A 13,966-nucleotide genomic window follows, 5' to 3' on the forward strand; every position below is an offset into this window, starting at 1 on the left:
TGTGATGAATTCCATCCTGGGAAGCTTTTACAAACCAGGCCCCCCCACAAGAACTTGACTATGAAGATGAATAGAATGAGGTCTCCACTTTCTAGGCACTCGCAGTCCTGGAAGGAAGCTGGTGAGGCAGGCAGACGCTTTGGGAAGGGGTGCCACAGCAGCCAGCCGGCACAACGAGCTGCCTGCACCTCACTCCGGCAAACCACGCGCAGCTTGTTTTCAGCATTGGTGGGAAGAGCAGATGGTTTCTACCAAATGTTATTGTATTGCACATTATGAGCCAAGCAAAGTTAAGTCTAAAAAAGTGACTAACGAATCTCTCACGCAGGATTCCAAATAATTTATGTAGATACTCTGCCTTCAAGAAGGTAGCATAGGCCTGGGTGTGGTGGCTCACACCTGTAATACCAGCACTTTGGGAGGCCAAGGTGGGCGAATTGCTTGAGCTCAGGAGTTTGAGACCAGCCTGAGCAACATGGCAAGACCCTGTTTCTACAAAAAGTACAAAAAAATAGCCAGGTATAGTGGTGTACACCTGGTGTACTCAGGGGGTTGAGGCGGAAGGATCGCTTGAGCTGGGGTGGGGTGGAAGTTGCAGTGAGGTGAGAGAGAACCACTGCACTCTAGCCTGGGTGACAGAGGGAGACCGTGTCTCAAAAAAAAAAAAAAAAGAAAAGAAAAGAAAAGAAAGGTAAAACACAGGCTGGGTGCAGTGGCTCACACCTGTAATCCCAGCACTTTGGGAGGCCAGGGCAGGAGGATCACTTGAGCCTAGGAGTTGGAGACCAGCTTGGGCAACATAGGGATGATGCAGGGCAGGCAAGGCCCAAATTGAGGCTTGACCCAGGAGGGTTCTTGGCTTTGCCCAGGAAAGAATTCAAGGGTGAGCCGGTGGTAGAGGAAAACTGCTTGACTGAGGTGACAGTGCTACAGCTCATGGCTGCTTCTGCAGAGCAGGGCTACCCGTAGGCAGTGTGCAGAGACTAGCAGCTCAGAAGCAGTTTGGCAGTCATATTTATGCCCATTTTTAATTATATGCAAATTAAGAGGTGGATCATGCAGACATTTCTAGAAAAAGGGTGGTAACTTTCAGGTCATTGGGTCATTGCCATGGAAGGAACGGATAACTTCCGGGTGTTGCCATGGCAATGGTAAACTGACATGGCAAACTGGTGTATGTGTCTTACGGAGAGCTGCTTCTGCCTGTTTCCTGTTTTAGCTAGTCCTCAGTCTGGTCTGGTGTCTGAGCTCTGCCTCCAGAATCAAGTCCTGCCTCTTCACTGTGGCTACAAAAAATGAAAAAAATTAGCCGAACATGGGTATGTGCAGCTGTGTTGCCAGCTACGTGGGAGGCTGAGGAGGGAGGCTCTCTTGAGTCCTGGAGGTCGAGGCTGCAGTGAGCCATGATTATACCACTGTACCCCAGCCTGGGTGACAGAGCGAGACCAAAAGCAATGTGAATCAACTTAATACCACTGAACTATACACTAAAAAATGGTTAAGATGGTAAATTTTATGCGTAGTTCACCACACACACAAAATTTTATGTGTAGTTCACCACACACACCAAGAAACTGGTGGGAGCCAGAATGGATCAGGAGAGATTGGTGGGACTAAAGGGGACACAGCAGTGCAATGGGTTGTGGCAGTGCCTGGGGATGCCCAGGGCCAGGGGTGGCTCTCAGCAAAGAATTTCTGTTGCCAGTTATGCTGTGATTCGGTGAAGATCTGAGAGGCACCGCAATTGTTTTCAAACTAGGTCCTTGTGAATACTCCTAATTATATGACCTCATGCTGAGGCAGGCCTGCCAAGGGGTGACTGTTTGGCCAGTGAACAGAGCTGCCCTCTGTAGTCGGCGGCCTGCAGCCTTCTGGGTGAGGGTGGGGGTGGGGAGCCTATGCTAAATTGTTGGATAATATGGTAAAGGTGGCTGCAGTTTCCGTTCAACTTTTCCTGTTTCCCCTTCTAACCCATTTTCCCACCCACAAAATAATGGGTCTTCAGAAAGCCCTCGGCTCCCCAGGGCTGGAGGTGGAGTGGAAAGGGTTGCATTATGATTGCAACCCCAGCCAGCCACTGCCTCATCATGGAGTGGATCATTTCCTACTCTTGGAGACTTTGGGTCCGATTCACCTCTGACCACACAAAGTCATTTCAGTGGGGCTTTTAGGAGCTCCTCCACCCAGCCCCCGTCAGGACCCTCAGCACCCACCCCTAAGAGTTCTTTGTCCCGAGAAACTGCTGGGAGCCAGAACGGATCAGGAGAGGTTGGTGGCAGCAGTCATTTAGCGGCTTGTCTTTTGTTAGTGTGGCCTCGCAAGGTGCTGTCTCACTGGGAATTTCCTTGTACCTGCCCCACTAAAGGCAGGTGGGTAGTGGTGACCACACATTTATGGAGAAGTTCGGAAGTGGGAGAGAAATGTTTGCTTCCTGCCTGTTCTTTCACAGATCCCAAACCCGCTGAGGGCTTCCCATGGAAAGCTGTCTGGGCCCCTCAGCCTGCCTCTCTTGGGACCCCCCCCACACTGGCCCCGGCTGACCTTTGCAAATTCCTCTCTCATTTTTCCCCTGCAGGGACTCTCGACCCCAGCCAGACTGATCCACCCACCATCCTCGCAAAATGCCTTTCTTCCATGACGGCTGCCCCTTCCTTCCTTGCTCAAGCCATGCCCTCCCCCAATCTGGAACGCCCTCCCCACTCTTCTTCCCTGCAACTCATAACCATTTTTCAAGGCCCAGTTCCAACCCCAATCCCACTTCTTGGATGACGCACTCCTCTTCTGTCCCAATCCAAATTTCCAATGTCAGCGTCTGAACTCCGGATAACCTCATTCCCCGAGCTGCCTTCATTCAGGCACCAGTAGCTCTGGACAGGGCTGGACACGCCCCTGTGTTGTCTCTCACTTAATCCTCCCCATTATCTAATAAGCACTGCCACTGTCCTGCCACTTTGCCGATGAGGATAGCTGAGTCTTAGAAAAGGAAAGGAATTTGTCTGGGGTCATGAGATTAGTAGGTAGCCAAACTGGGATTCAAATTCATTTTTTTCTAGCCCCAAATTCCCTTATTTTAATTTACATGATCTCAATTGCCTTAACTCCCTGAGAAACATGACTCGTTTCATTCATTCATTCATCCATCCATTCATTCAATGAACCTAGTACATTTCGTGCCAACCACCCAGCTAAGCTGTAAAAATCCCCAGCTTCTACTCCCAAGGAGTTTCCATTCTGGTGGTGCAGGAAGGTGTGTTTGTTACATAAAGTGCAGGAAGGATGGTAGCGGGGGGCGGGGGGGCGGTTATACTTCCCACTGAATGGATGCGGAAACTGAAGGAAGGCATAACAACACACTCGGCCAAGATCGTAAGCAGAGCCCGCCATAACCACCCAGGGACCAGGGCTTCCCAAGCACTGACTATTCTTACTTGCATTTTCTGGGTACCTTGCTCGATGCAAATGCATACAAACGTAGGTTTGGATAAGCGCTTTGGCAACGCTCCTACAAATGTTCATGATCATTACTGGTATGTTACCAACTTATTGGTTAATTCTTCTCCTAACTCCGGAGGCCTCCAAAAAGAAGACGGACGAGCTGCGCTTCCGACGTGGCAGAACGGGAGTCACGTGGTCCGGGGTCCTTCCGCGTTGCCCCGCGCGTCCGGAGCCAGGCCGGGTTGCCAAGCAACCGGTAAACGCCGCCGTTTGAGAAGCACTGGAGCCGGGACCGTGGATTGGGCGCTTTCCCAGAGACCCAGAAGCAGGAGGAGCGGACCCAGGGTAAGGGGCGGGCGCCAGGAGGACGTCGGAGGCTAAAGACTAGAGTGGAGAGTGACAGGGAGAGACTTCTAGGGTAATAATCACCAAGAGGGCCAAAAATTCCTCTTGGGGGGCTTCCTTCTGGGATAGCTCTGCCGGATGGTGGCTGTCAGGACTAGCGCTCCTAGTGCTCTCTGTCCCCTTAATCCTCGCTGCCCTGGATCCGCCCCAAGTCGCAGGACCCTGCAGCCTCTGAACACCCTGCCTCATACCTTCCTACCCGCCCAGGTCCTGATACAGTCCGTGTCCTGGAGTGGACTGGAGACCTCTGAAGGATTTACAGCTGAATGGATGGAAAAAAACAGCCTTGGGCTAGGGTGATGGGAAGATGGGCCCTTTAAGAGGAGAGCTTTCTGCTCAGGATAGAGGGACGTAAATTAACAATATCGCACACCTGCTAGGTGGCAGGTGTTTTAAGTGCTTTCTTTCATTTCTTCCTCAACCTTGGAGCTGGCGTTCTCGTGTGATCGAGGTCAGTCCGCGAGTTCCTCCAGAGCGTGTGCGGTTCCTCCTTTCTGTTCAAGATCAAGGTTTACCACATTCTCTTGAACCACAGAAGTGTGTCTTCTCCCAGCTTTCAGACCCTACGTGTTTTCCTCTCGAATCCTCTTTGCTTGTTTGTCACGGTCAGCAGAGAAGGAACAGGGGAGAGAGCTGTAGAGAGAAGCCTGGTAGGCGCTGTTACCGCAGTCACTAACGCAGAAGGTGACAGGAGTCTTGGGCCCCTTCTGTGTGCCAGGCCCTGGGGACTGGAGTGAATAAAAGACCACAGTCTTTCCGTCAAGGAGACCACAAGGTAGTGGTGAGGGCGGGTAGACACTGACTCCCATCGCTCTCCAATTCTGAGGACCTCTTCCCACCTCGTCCTGCCCTCAGCCTTCACCTTCCTTGGGGTGCTCAGCCATGCTTAGTGTTACCCTGGGAGAAAACAAATGGGGGCTTTCTAGGGAGGTCTGCCTCTTTTGAGGGTACCGTGAGTCCCTCAGGACCCTGGAATTCCACAAAGTGCACAAGGCCATAAGAAAGGGAGGGAAAGCCGGGTGCGGTTTTCACGCCTGTAATCCCAGTGCTTTGAGAGGCCCAGGCAGATGGATCACTTGAGGTCAGGAGTTTGAGACCAGCCTGACCAACATGGTGAAACACCATCTCTACTAAAAATACAAAAATTCTGGCCAGGTGCAGTGGTTTACGCCTATAGTCCCAGCTACGTGGCAGGTGGAGGCAGGAGAATTGCTTCAACCTGGGAGGCGGAGGTTGCAGTGAGCTGAGATCAGGCCACTGCACTCCAGCCTGGGTGACAGAGTGAGACTCCGTCTCAAAAAAAAAAAAAAAAAAAAAAAAAAATTAGCCGGGTGTGATGGCACGCACCAGTAATCTCAGCTACTCGGGAGACTGAGGCACAAGAATCACTTGAACTTGGGAGGCAGAGGTTGGAGTGAGCCAAGATCACACCATTGCACTCCAGCCTGGGTGACAGAGCAAGACTGTCTCAAAAACAACAACAACAAAGAAAGAGGGAAGGAAGCCCTCTCCTGCCAGGTGCCATGCAGGCCTACCAGTCGCGGGAACCCAGTAGGGGCTGCGTCAGGGACCAAGAAGAAGAGGAAAATGTTCTCATCTCCTTATTCCACTAGGGAGTTCAATGCGGAGGGCTGACCTTCCAGCTTGCCTCCTTCCCAGTCTCCCACGCTGACACTCCTCCTCCCCATCGCTCCCTTGGCCTCCCTCCCGGCCTGGAAAACACACTTTCCCTTAAGCCACCGGAGGTTCTCTCCAGGAATTACTTTGCTCATTCGCACTGCACAAGACAAGTTTTGTCTTTATAGTCAGCGAAGGTTCCCATTTGACTGCCTCCCTGGGGATGTGGGAGACGCCTGAATCTTTGATGTCGGGACCACAGTGTCCCTGATTCTGCGTGTTCCTGTGTTTGAGACTCACGGTGGTGTCCTGCACACCTCTGGGACTCTAGGTTCCCATGGGGGGAGGATCTTCCCCCAAAACTCCCAGAGGGCAGTGACACTGCTCCCGTCCCCGCTCTGTCCCCCCCATGCAGACACCCCTACTCAGGCCTTGCTTGGGGAAGCCCACCCTCTAGCACTTGTCTCACAAGAGGTTGCGGGAGACCTCCTGAGACGCCCTCTGCTGACCTCGCTATTCATCTGCGTACCCTGCCAGCTTATGAGAAAGAGCTTGCTCTGGGTCCTTGAATGGGTTGTCTTCCCGTCACCGGGCCAGTCTTTAAATGTCCCCTCTGTCTGCCTCCAGACACAAGACAATGCTTCTGTTCTCGCTCGGGACTTGGCCTTGGGAAGCACCAAGAAGGAAAGCAAAGCTGTTAAAAGTCTGATCTGGGCTAAAGAGGCTATTTCTGTCTTCCTGGAGTTTCCTCATTCTCTTCAGCCTCCTTGTGTCCCCTAGGAGCCAGCTGGCTTGCAGCAATTGTCTTTGAAAAGACAGAGACAGGCAGCCCTAACTGCCTGAGTCCTGCAGCCCCATGTGGGAGGCACAGGGGCTTCACACTGCCTTGGCAAAGGAGAGGATGCCACGGGATTCCCATGCTTTTTCACAAGGCCCTAGCTTTGTCCACGTGGGATAAACACATTGCGGCACCCCTGATACAATCTGGGCTTCTCATCCCACCCTGTGCCCTCTAAGCCATTGCTTCCACCCAGGAAAGAGAATTTCCAAACTACAAGAAAGGGAAGAAAACAAGGCTGGGCGCGGTGGCTCACGCCTGCAATCCCAGCACTTTGTGAGGCCGAGGTGGGTGGACCACTTGAGGTCAGGAGTTTGAAACCAGCCTGGCCAACATGGTGAAACCCTGTCTCTACTACAAATACAAAAATCAGCCGGGAATGGTGGCATGCACCTATAATTCCAACTATGGGAGGCTGAGGCAGGAGAATCGCTTGAACCCGGGAGACGGAGTTTGCCGTGAGCCTAGATCAGGCCACTGCACTTCAGTCTGGACAACAGAGCGAGACTCCATCTCAAAAACAAACAAAAAACCAAAAACCACTTTCTGCAACAGTCTGGTTGAGGTTGAGTTGCTCCGGGGCTAGGAGTGGGATGGGGATGGTACTGTCTTCAAGGAACAATGTATATGGATGCAAATGGTTAACCTTCCTACCCTCCTTCTCCCCACCTACTGCCCCACTCCTCCAGGGTCCAAGTTTCCCCTGGCACATGCTTCTAGGGGAACACAGCTCCTGCCCTGCCTCTCAGGGGCCAGTGGCCAGGGCCCACTGGTCTGGTTCTTTGTAGCCCTGGAGGCGGGAGAAGGTAGGTTAGACACAGGTCTGGTAATCATGTTCATCTAGGGTGACTGTGAAAAACACGATGCTAGACCCTGCCCCAGGCAACTAGTTCAGCATTTGCAAGAGAGAGGCCTGGGAGTCTGTATATTTTTAAGGAAGATCCCAGGTTTGAGAAATGCTGGTTGAGAGATTAAGGTCCCTCACTTTAAATCAGTGGTCCTCAAACTTGGCTACACATGGAATTGCCTGGAGAATTAAAAAGAAAAAAAAAATACTGATGAGAGATTCTGATGTAATTTTTCTGGGGTTCAAACTCAGCATTGTGATTTCATAAAGCCCTCCAGGTGTTTCTAAATGTGCAGTCAGGACTAACGATCACTGCTTTAGAGCCAGACATGCCTGGTGGTTCTGCCTGAACTGAAGAACTGTGACCTTAGACGCTGTATTAATACTTCATCTCTCCAGGCCTCAGTTTCTTCATCTTGAAAATGGGCTCGTGCCTGTAATCCCAGCACTTTGGGAGGCTGAGGCAGGAGGATCACTTGAGCCCAGGAGTTTGAGAAAAGCCTGGGCAATACCAAAAAAAAAAAAAAAAAATTAGTCCAATGTGCTAGTGTCTGCCTGTGGTCCCACTTTCTCAGAAGGCTGAGGTGGGAGGATTGCTCGAACCTGGGAGGTGGAAGCTGCAGCAAGCCGTGTTCATGCCACTGTACTCCACCCTGGGTGACAGAGCAAGACACTGTCTCATAAAAGGAAATTTTAATAAGAATTGTGATCACTGTTTTAGGAGTGGTGCTGGAAACTGTTGTTCATAGTGCTGGGAACCTGGTCAGTCTTTCCATATTCTGGATGCAAGTTCTTTATCAGATAAATAATTTGCAAATATTTTCTCCAAGTCTGTGGCTTCTGTTTTTGTTAACATTGTTGGCCGGGCGTGGTGGCGCACACCTGTAATCCCAGCTACTCGGGAGGCTGAAGCAGGAGACCCGCTTGAACCCAGGAGGCAGAGATTGTGGTGAGCAGAGATTGCACCACTGCACTCCAGCCTGGGTAACAAAATGAGATTCCGTCTCAAAAAAAGAAAGAAAAGAAAGAATAAATAAGACCTGCTATTTGATAGGACAAAAAGGTGACTACAGTCAGTAATAATTTAATTGTACATTTAAAAATAACTAATAGGCCGGTCGCGGTGGCTCACGACTGTAATCCCAACACTTTGGGAGGCCAAGGCGAGCGGATCACGAGGTCAGGAGATTGAGACCATCCTGGCTAACACGGTGAAACCCTGTCTCTACTAAAAATACAAAACATTAGCCAGGCATGGTTGTGGGGACCTGTAGTCTAGCTACTCGGGAGGCTGAGGCAGGAGAATGGCATGAATCCGGGAGGTGGAGCTTGCAGTGAGCTGAGATTGCACCACTGCACTCCAGCCTGGGAGACAGAGCGAGACTCCATCTCAAAAAAGAAAAAAGAAAAAGAAGAAAAAACTAACAAAGGATAAATTCTTGAGGGGATGGATACCCCGTTCTCCACGATGTGACTACTAATATCTAGTATTTGATAGCACAACACGGTGACTATAGTTAAAATAATTTAATTATACATTTAAAAATAACTGAAAGAGTATAATTGGATTGTTTGTAACACAAAGGATAAATGCTTGCAGGCGTGCCTGGATACCCCTTTTCCCATGATTGTATATTGTATATTGCATGCTTATAGCAAAACCTCTCATGTGTCACATAAATATATACACCTACTATGTAACCATAAAAATTAAAAATTAAAACTTAAAAAAAAATAGCAAAACCTGCTCACCTAATCTTTTTTTTGAGATGGAGTCTCACTCTGTCATCCAGGCTGGAGTGCAGTGGCATAATCTCGGCTCGCTGCAACATCCACCTCCCGGGTTTAAGCGATTCCCCTACGTCAGCCTCCTGAGTAGCTGGGATTACAGGCACACGCCACCACGCCTGGCTAATTTTTGTATTTTCAGTAGAGATAAGTTTTTGCCATGTTGGCCAGGTTGTTCTTGAACTCCTGACCTCAAGGGATCCACTGGCCTCGGCCGCCCAAATTTCTGGGATTATAGGCATGAGCCAAAATGCCTGGCCTGCTCACCTAATCTCTTGGGCGTTGAAAGGCCTTTGGTTGTAAATCTACCAAGGCAAGCTCTTCTTCAGTTTATCTTCCCTACACCAGCACCAGCCACTCATCCACATCTTTCGTCCTAGGGCTCTGTGCAACCCCAGGAGCCTTGCACAGACCCACAATCTGAGCCCCTGGGAACTTGCTATCAAAGGCACAATTTCTGAAAGCCCAGGTGGCCAGCAGATGGACATCTCTGGCTAACTCCATGGTGTGATGTGACAGGCACACAGGTCAAAGGGCCAGCCATTGAACTCACTGAGCAAGCCTTCAGACCCAGTGGGGTCTAGTGATGTCATGGAGGAGTCAGAAAGGTCAAGGGTAATACGTGGGAATGGCCCAGCCCATTGCATTTTTACAATTTCTAATCAGCATCAGTAAGAAACCCTTCCTCGCATGGCCTGTGAACCCCACCTCTGACGCCACTGGAGCACTTTCATTTCACTTCTCAGCATTCTGTGGATGTGTCAGGTCTCGGACGGACTAAGTGGCCCCGCCCAGGTCACGCAGCTGGTGACGGCAGGCCCGGAACTTGAAGGCAGGGCACAGCCCAGCCCACTTCCCAATTCCCTGCTGTGCCCCATGGCCAGCAGCACATGTCAGAGGCTTTCCCAAAGGCCTCCGTGTCCCGCCTGTTGGGGAAGCCCCTGACTTTCTCTCTGTCTGAGGTCAACTCTCAGCTCTGTCCTGGTTGGAGGGAAGAGATTTCCAGGGTGGCGCCCAGAGAGTGGTAGAGGCCAGAGTCTGGCAACCAATGAGCCTTTTGGACAATTGGGTGAGAGTTGGGCCATTGGGTTGGGGAGGAAGGGTTCAAGAAGGGGCCCAGGGGTCTCAAATCTGTCCTGTGGGTTTCATGCCCAGCATGTCAGGGAGTTTAGTCCAACGTCATCACCATCAATATTTCCTCCTGCCTGTCAGTAAACACTGATTCAGTGAAAACCGTATTGTGCTGGGTGCAGTGGCTCATACCTATAATCCCAGCACTTTGGGAGGCTGAGGCAGATGGATCACTTGAGCCCAGAAGTTCAAGACCAGTCTGGGCAAAATGGCGAGACCCCATCTCTACAAAACAATACAAAACTTAGCCAGGTATGGTGCTGCACACCTGTGGTCCCAGCTACTTGGGAGGCTGAGGTGGGAGATCACTTGAGCCCAGGGGTTGAGGCTGCAGTGAGCTGTGAGCACACCACTGCCCTCCAGCCTGGGTGACAGAACGAGCCTTTGTCTTAAAAAAAAAAAAAAAAAAGAAAGAAAAAAACCTAAAAACAAAAGACAAAAACTGTATCATTTGGTGGGTAAGAGTTTTGGAATCGGCTCAGGCCAGCTGCAGCATGTATTAGCTATAGGGCCCTGGGCAAGTCACTGAGGGCATCTAAGCATCAAACGCCCTCAAATAATATGGTGATTTTTTTTTTTTTTTTTTTTTTTTTGAGATGGAGTCTTGCTCTGTCACCCAGGCTGGAGTGCAATGGCATAATCTCAGCTCACTGCAACCTTCTCCTCCCAGGTTCAAGTGATTCTCCCACCTCAGCTTCCTGAGTAGCTGGAATTACAGGTGTGAGCCACCATGCCCGGCTAATTTTTGTATTTTTGTAGAGATGGGGTTTCACCATGTTGGCCAGGCTGGTCTTGAAATCCTGACCTCGGGTGATCCACCTGCCTTGGCCTCCCAACGTTCTGGGATTATAGTTGTGAGCCACCTTGCTTGGCCGAAATGATGATTTTTATTGCCTTCCTCAGAGAACAATTGCACGAGCTAAATAGGGTACTGCTTAGCATATAGTCGGCACTCGGGATTTTTAAAAATGCAGATGCAGCTTCTGGACAAATTCCTAGGATCTCCCTAGCACCCCTTGCTTCCTGCCCCAACCAGATTGAGAACCTGGAGCTGTCCCGGCGGGACCTGTGGAGATGGGAAAGGGGCCGGTGGGGTCCCTCACCCACACCCTCCCTCTTCCCCCCAGCAGCCGGCACCATGGAGATTGTGTACGTGTACGTCAAGAAGCGCAGCGAGTTCGGGAAGCAGTGCAATTTCTCTGACCGCCAGGCCGAGCTGAACATCGACATCATGCCCAACCCTGAGCTGGCCGAGCAGTTCGTGGAGCGGAACCCAGTGGACACAGGCATCCAGTGTTCGGTCAGCATGTCGGAACATGAGGTGGGTCCCTGCCCCAAGGGCCCCGGCCTGTGAGGTGTGGCCAGGCAGGGCGGCCAGCTAGGGCAGGTGAGTGGTTCCGGGGGTCCTTGTCCACCTGAAAGCCAGTTAGAGTGGACCAAGTAGAGAAGCTGGAAGTGAGGCTAGAGGCTCCTCCTGAGTTCCACGCAGTGCCCAGGATCAGAAGAAGACCCAGCACCAGCCTTCCTCAAGCCAGGGGAGGGAAAATCACAATGTTCCCTCTCCCAAGAGCTCTTGTTTCACCTCGAAGACACTTACCAGAGTTGTTTTGGATATTTGGTGTAGCTGGGAGATATGTATATTTTTAAACAGGGTCTCACTCTGTCTTCCAGGAGTGCAGTGGCACAATCTCGACTCACTGCAACCTCCGCCTCCCGAATTCAATAGATCCTCCCACCTCAGCCTCCCTGGAAACTGGGACTACAGGTGTGCACCACCGTGCCCGGCTAATTTTTGTAATTCTTGTAGAGACGAGGTTTTGCCATGTTGCCCAGGCTGGTCTCAAGCTCCTGGGCCCAAGTAGTCCTCCCGCCTTGGCCTCCCAAAGTGCTGGGAATACAGGCATGAGCCACTGTGCCCAGCCTGGGAGAGATATTCTGAGGGAGCAGAGGTTCATATCTACAGGCAACTACCCAGCTTGAGAAAAGGGAAGTGTCCCACAGAAAGTTCCGGCCAGAGGGGCCTCCATGATAAGAGAACTTACCTGGAGGGTCGTGGTCATGTGTTCAGAAGCCAGAGAGTTCCCTGTTTCTATGGACTAAGTGATTCACCCTAATTAGGTCGACAACTGCTGAGATAAAACGGTAACCAAATCACTTGATTTGGCCAAAACACGTCCAACAGTCAGGTGGGTGTGGGTGGTTTCAGTGACTCAGAGTTCAGATGAAGTAGGTGCTTCTCTCCCAGGACCAGCTGCTGTCCCGGGGATGAGAAGGCCTGTGGCCGTGGTGTAGCCAATAAGCAGAATGGCCGCCATGTGGGCCACACCCTGGGGGGCCCTCCTGTCGTTTCCAGCAGCTCTGCCTTTTCCAGACTTTTTTTTTTTTTTAACCTTTCCTATGGTGCTGATCCAGACTTTTACCTTTTGTGAGAGCTGGCTTAAAAATGGAAAGGAGGCTGGGCGCGGTGGCTCAAGCCTGTAATCCTAGCACTTTGGGAGGCCAAGACGGGCGGATCACGAGGTCGGGAGATCAAGACCATCCTGGCTAACACAGTGAAACCCCGTCTCTACTAAAAAAATACAAAAAACTAGCCGGACGAGGTGGCGGGCGCCTGTAGTCCCAGCTACTTGGAAGGCTGAGGCAGGAGAATGGCGTGAACCCGGGAGGCGGAGCTTGCAGTGAGCTGAGATCCGGCCACTGTACTCCAGCCTGGGCGACAGAGCGAGACTCCGTCTCAAAAAAAAAAAAAGGAAAGGAGATGGGAGTGACTTCACGAGGATGGGGTTTCCATTCTGGGTGATGTGAGAGTTTTGGAACGAGGCGGGGTTGATGGTTGCACAGCCCTGTGTATGATAACACTGCTGCAGTGTACGCTTTAAAATGGTTACGTGGTACATTTTATGTTACGTGTATTTTGCCACAATTTCTTAAAAATAGGAAGGGCTGGGCGTGCTGGCTCAGGCCTGTAATCCCAGTACTTTGGGAGACCAAGGTGAAAGGACGCTTGAGGCCACGAGTTTGAGACCAACCTGGGCAACATAGTGAGACTTCATTTCTACACTTTTTTTTTTTTTTAATTAGCCAGTTGTGGTGGCTCACACCTGTGGTCCCAGTTACTTGGGAGGTGGAGGCAGGAGGATTGCTTAAGCCCTGGAGTTCACAGCAGCAGTGAGTTGTGATCGCACCACAGCACTCCAGCTTGGGCAACAGAGCAAGACCCTGTCTCTAAAAATAAATAAATAAATAAATAATTTTTTAAAATAAAGTGAAAAGAAGGCAGAGGCGGGAGGATCACTTCAGCTCAGGAGTTTGAGACCAGCCTGGGCAACATGGTGAAACACCGTCTCTACAGAAGAAAAACAAAAACAAAAATTAGTCACATGTGGTGGTACACGCCTGTAGTCCCAGCTACTTGGGAGGCTGAGGCAGGAGGATCCCTTCAGCCTGAGAAGTCAAAGCTGTACTGGCCAGGTGCAGTGGCTCATGCCTGTAATCCCAGCACTTCCAGAGGCTGAAGCCAGTGGATCACCTGAGGTCAGGAGTTCGAGACCAGCCTGGCCAACATGGTGAAACCCCGTCTCCACTAAAAATACAAAAATTAGCTGGCTATGATGGCGAGCACCTGTAATCCCAGCTACTGAGGAGGCTGAAGCAGGAGAGTCACTTGAATCTGGGAGGCGAAGGTTGCAGTGAGCCGAGATTGCGCCATTGCATGCCAGCCTGGGCAACAACAACAACAAAAAAAAGCTGTAGTGAGTCGAGATCATGCCACTGCACTCCAGCCTGGGCAACAGAGCGAGACTCCGTCTCAAAAAAAAAAAAAGAAGAAGAAGAAAGGAAAGAAGGGAAAGTGGCGAGACCCACGTGTAAAACTGTCCTCCCTGCTACAAAGGACAGGCAAAGCA

At 51.0% G+C, this 13,966-nt stretch overlaps 1 protein-coding gene across 5 annotated transcripts in view; it reads left to right on the top strand.

Annotated features, from left to right (window-relative positions):
- The first annotated feature begins 3,700 nt into the window (after positions 1–3,700).
- The window catches only part of DNAI2 (dynein axonemal intermediate chain 2), a 43,542-nt gene continuing 33,276 nt past the window's right edge, over positions 3,701–13,966 (top strand). For 3 of the 5 annotated variants that reach the window (XR_012426092.1, XR_012426095.1, XM_074020309.1), the window contains exons 1-2: positions 3,701–3,780; positions 11,189–11,382. Coding sequence is in view for 1 of the 5 variants with exons in the window: in XM_074020309.1 (XP_073876410.1) it covers positions 11,200–11,382 (183 nt within the window). In the remaining 4 variants the exon portion in view is untranslated. Of the gene's footprint in view, positions 3,781–9,785; positions 10,000–11,188; positions 11,383–13,966 lie in introns of those variants that run through there. The other 2 variants (XR_012426093.1, XR_012426094.1) reach the window with 2 other exon arrangements.

Source organism: Macaca fascicularis, chromosome 16 (genome assembly GCF_037993035.2).
Source record: "Macaca fascicularis isolate 582-1 chromosome 16, T2T-MFA8v1.1".
NCBI lineage: Eukaryota > Metazoa > Chordata > Mammalia > Primates > Cercopithecidae > Macaca > Macaca fascicularis.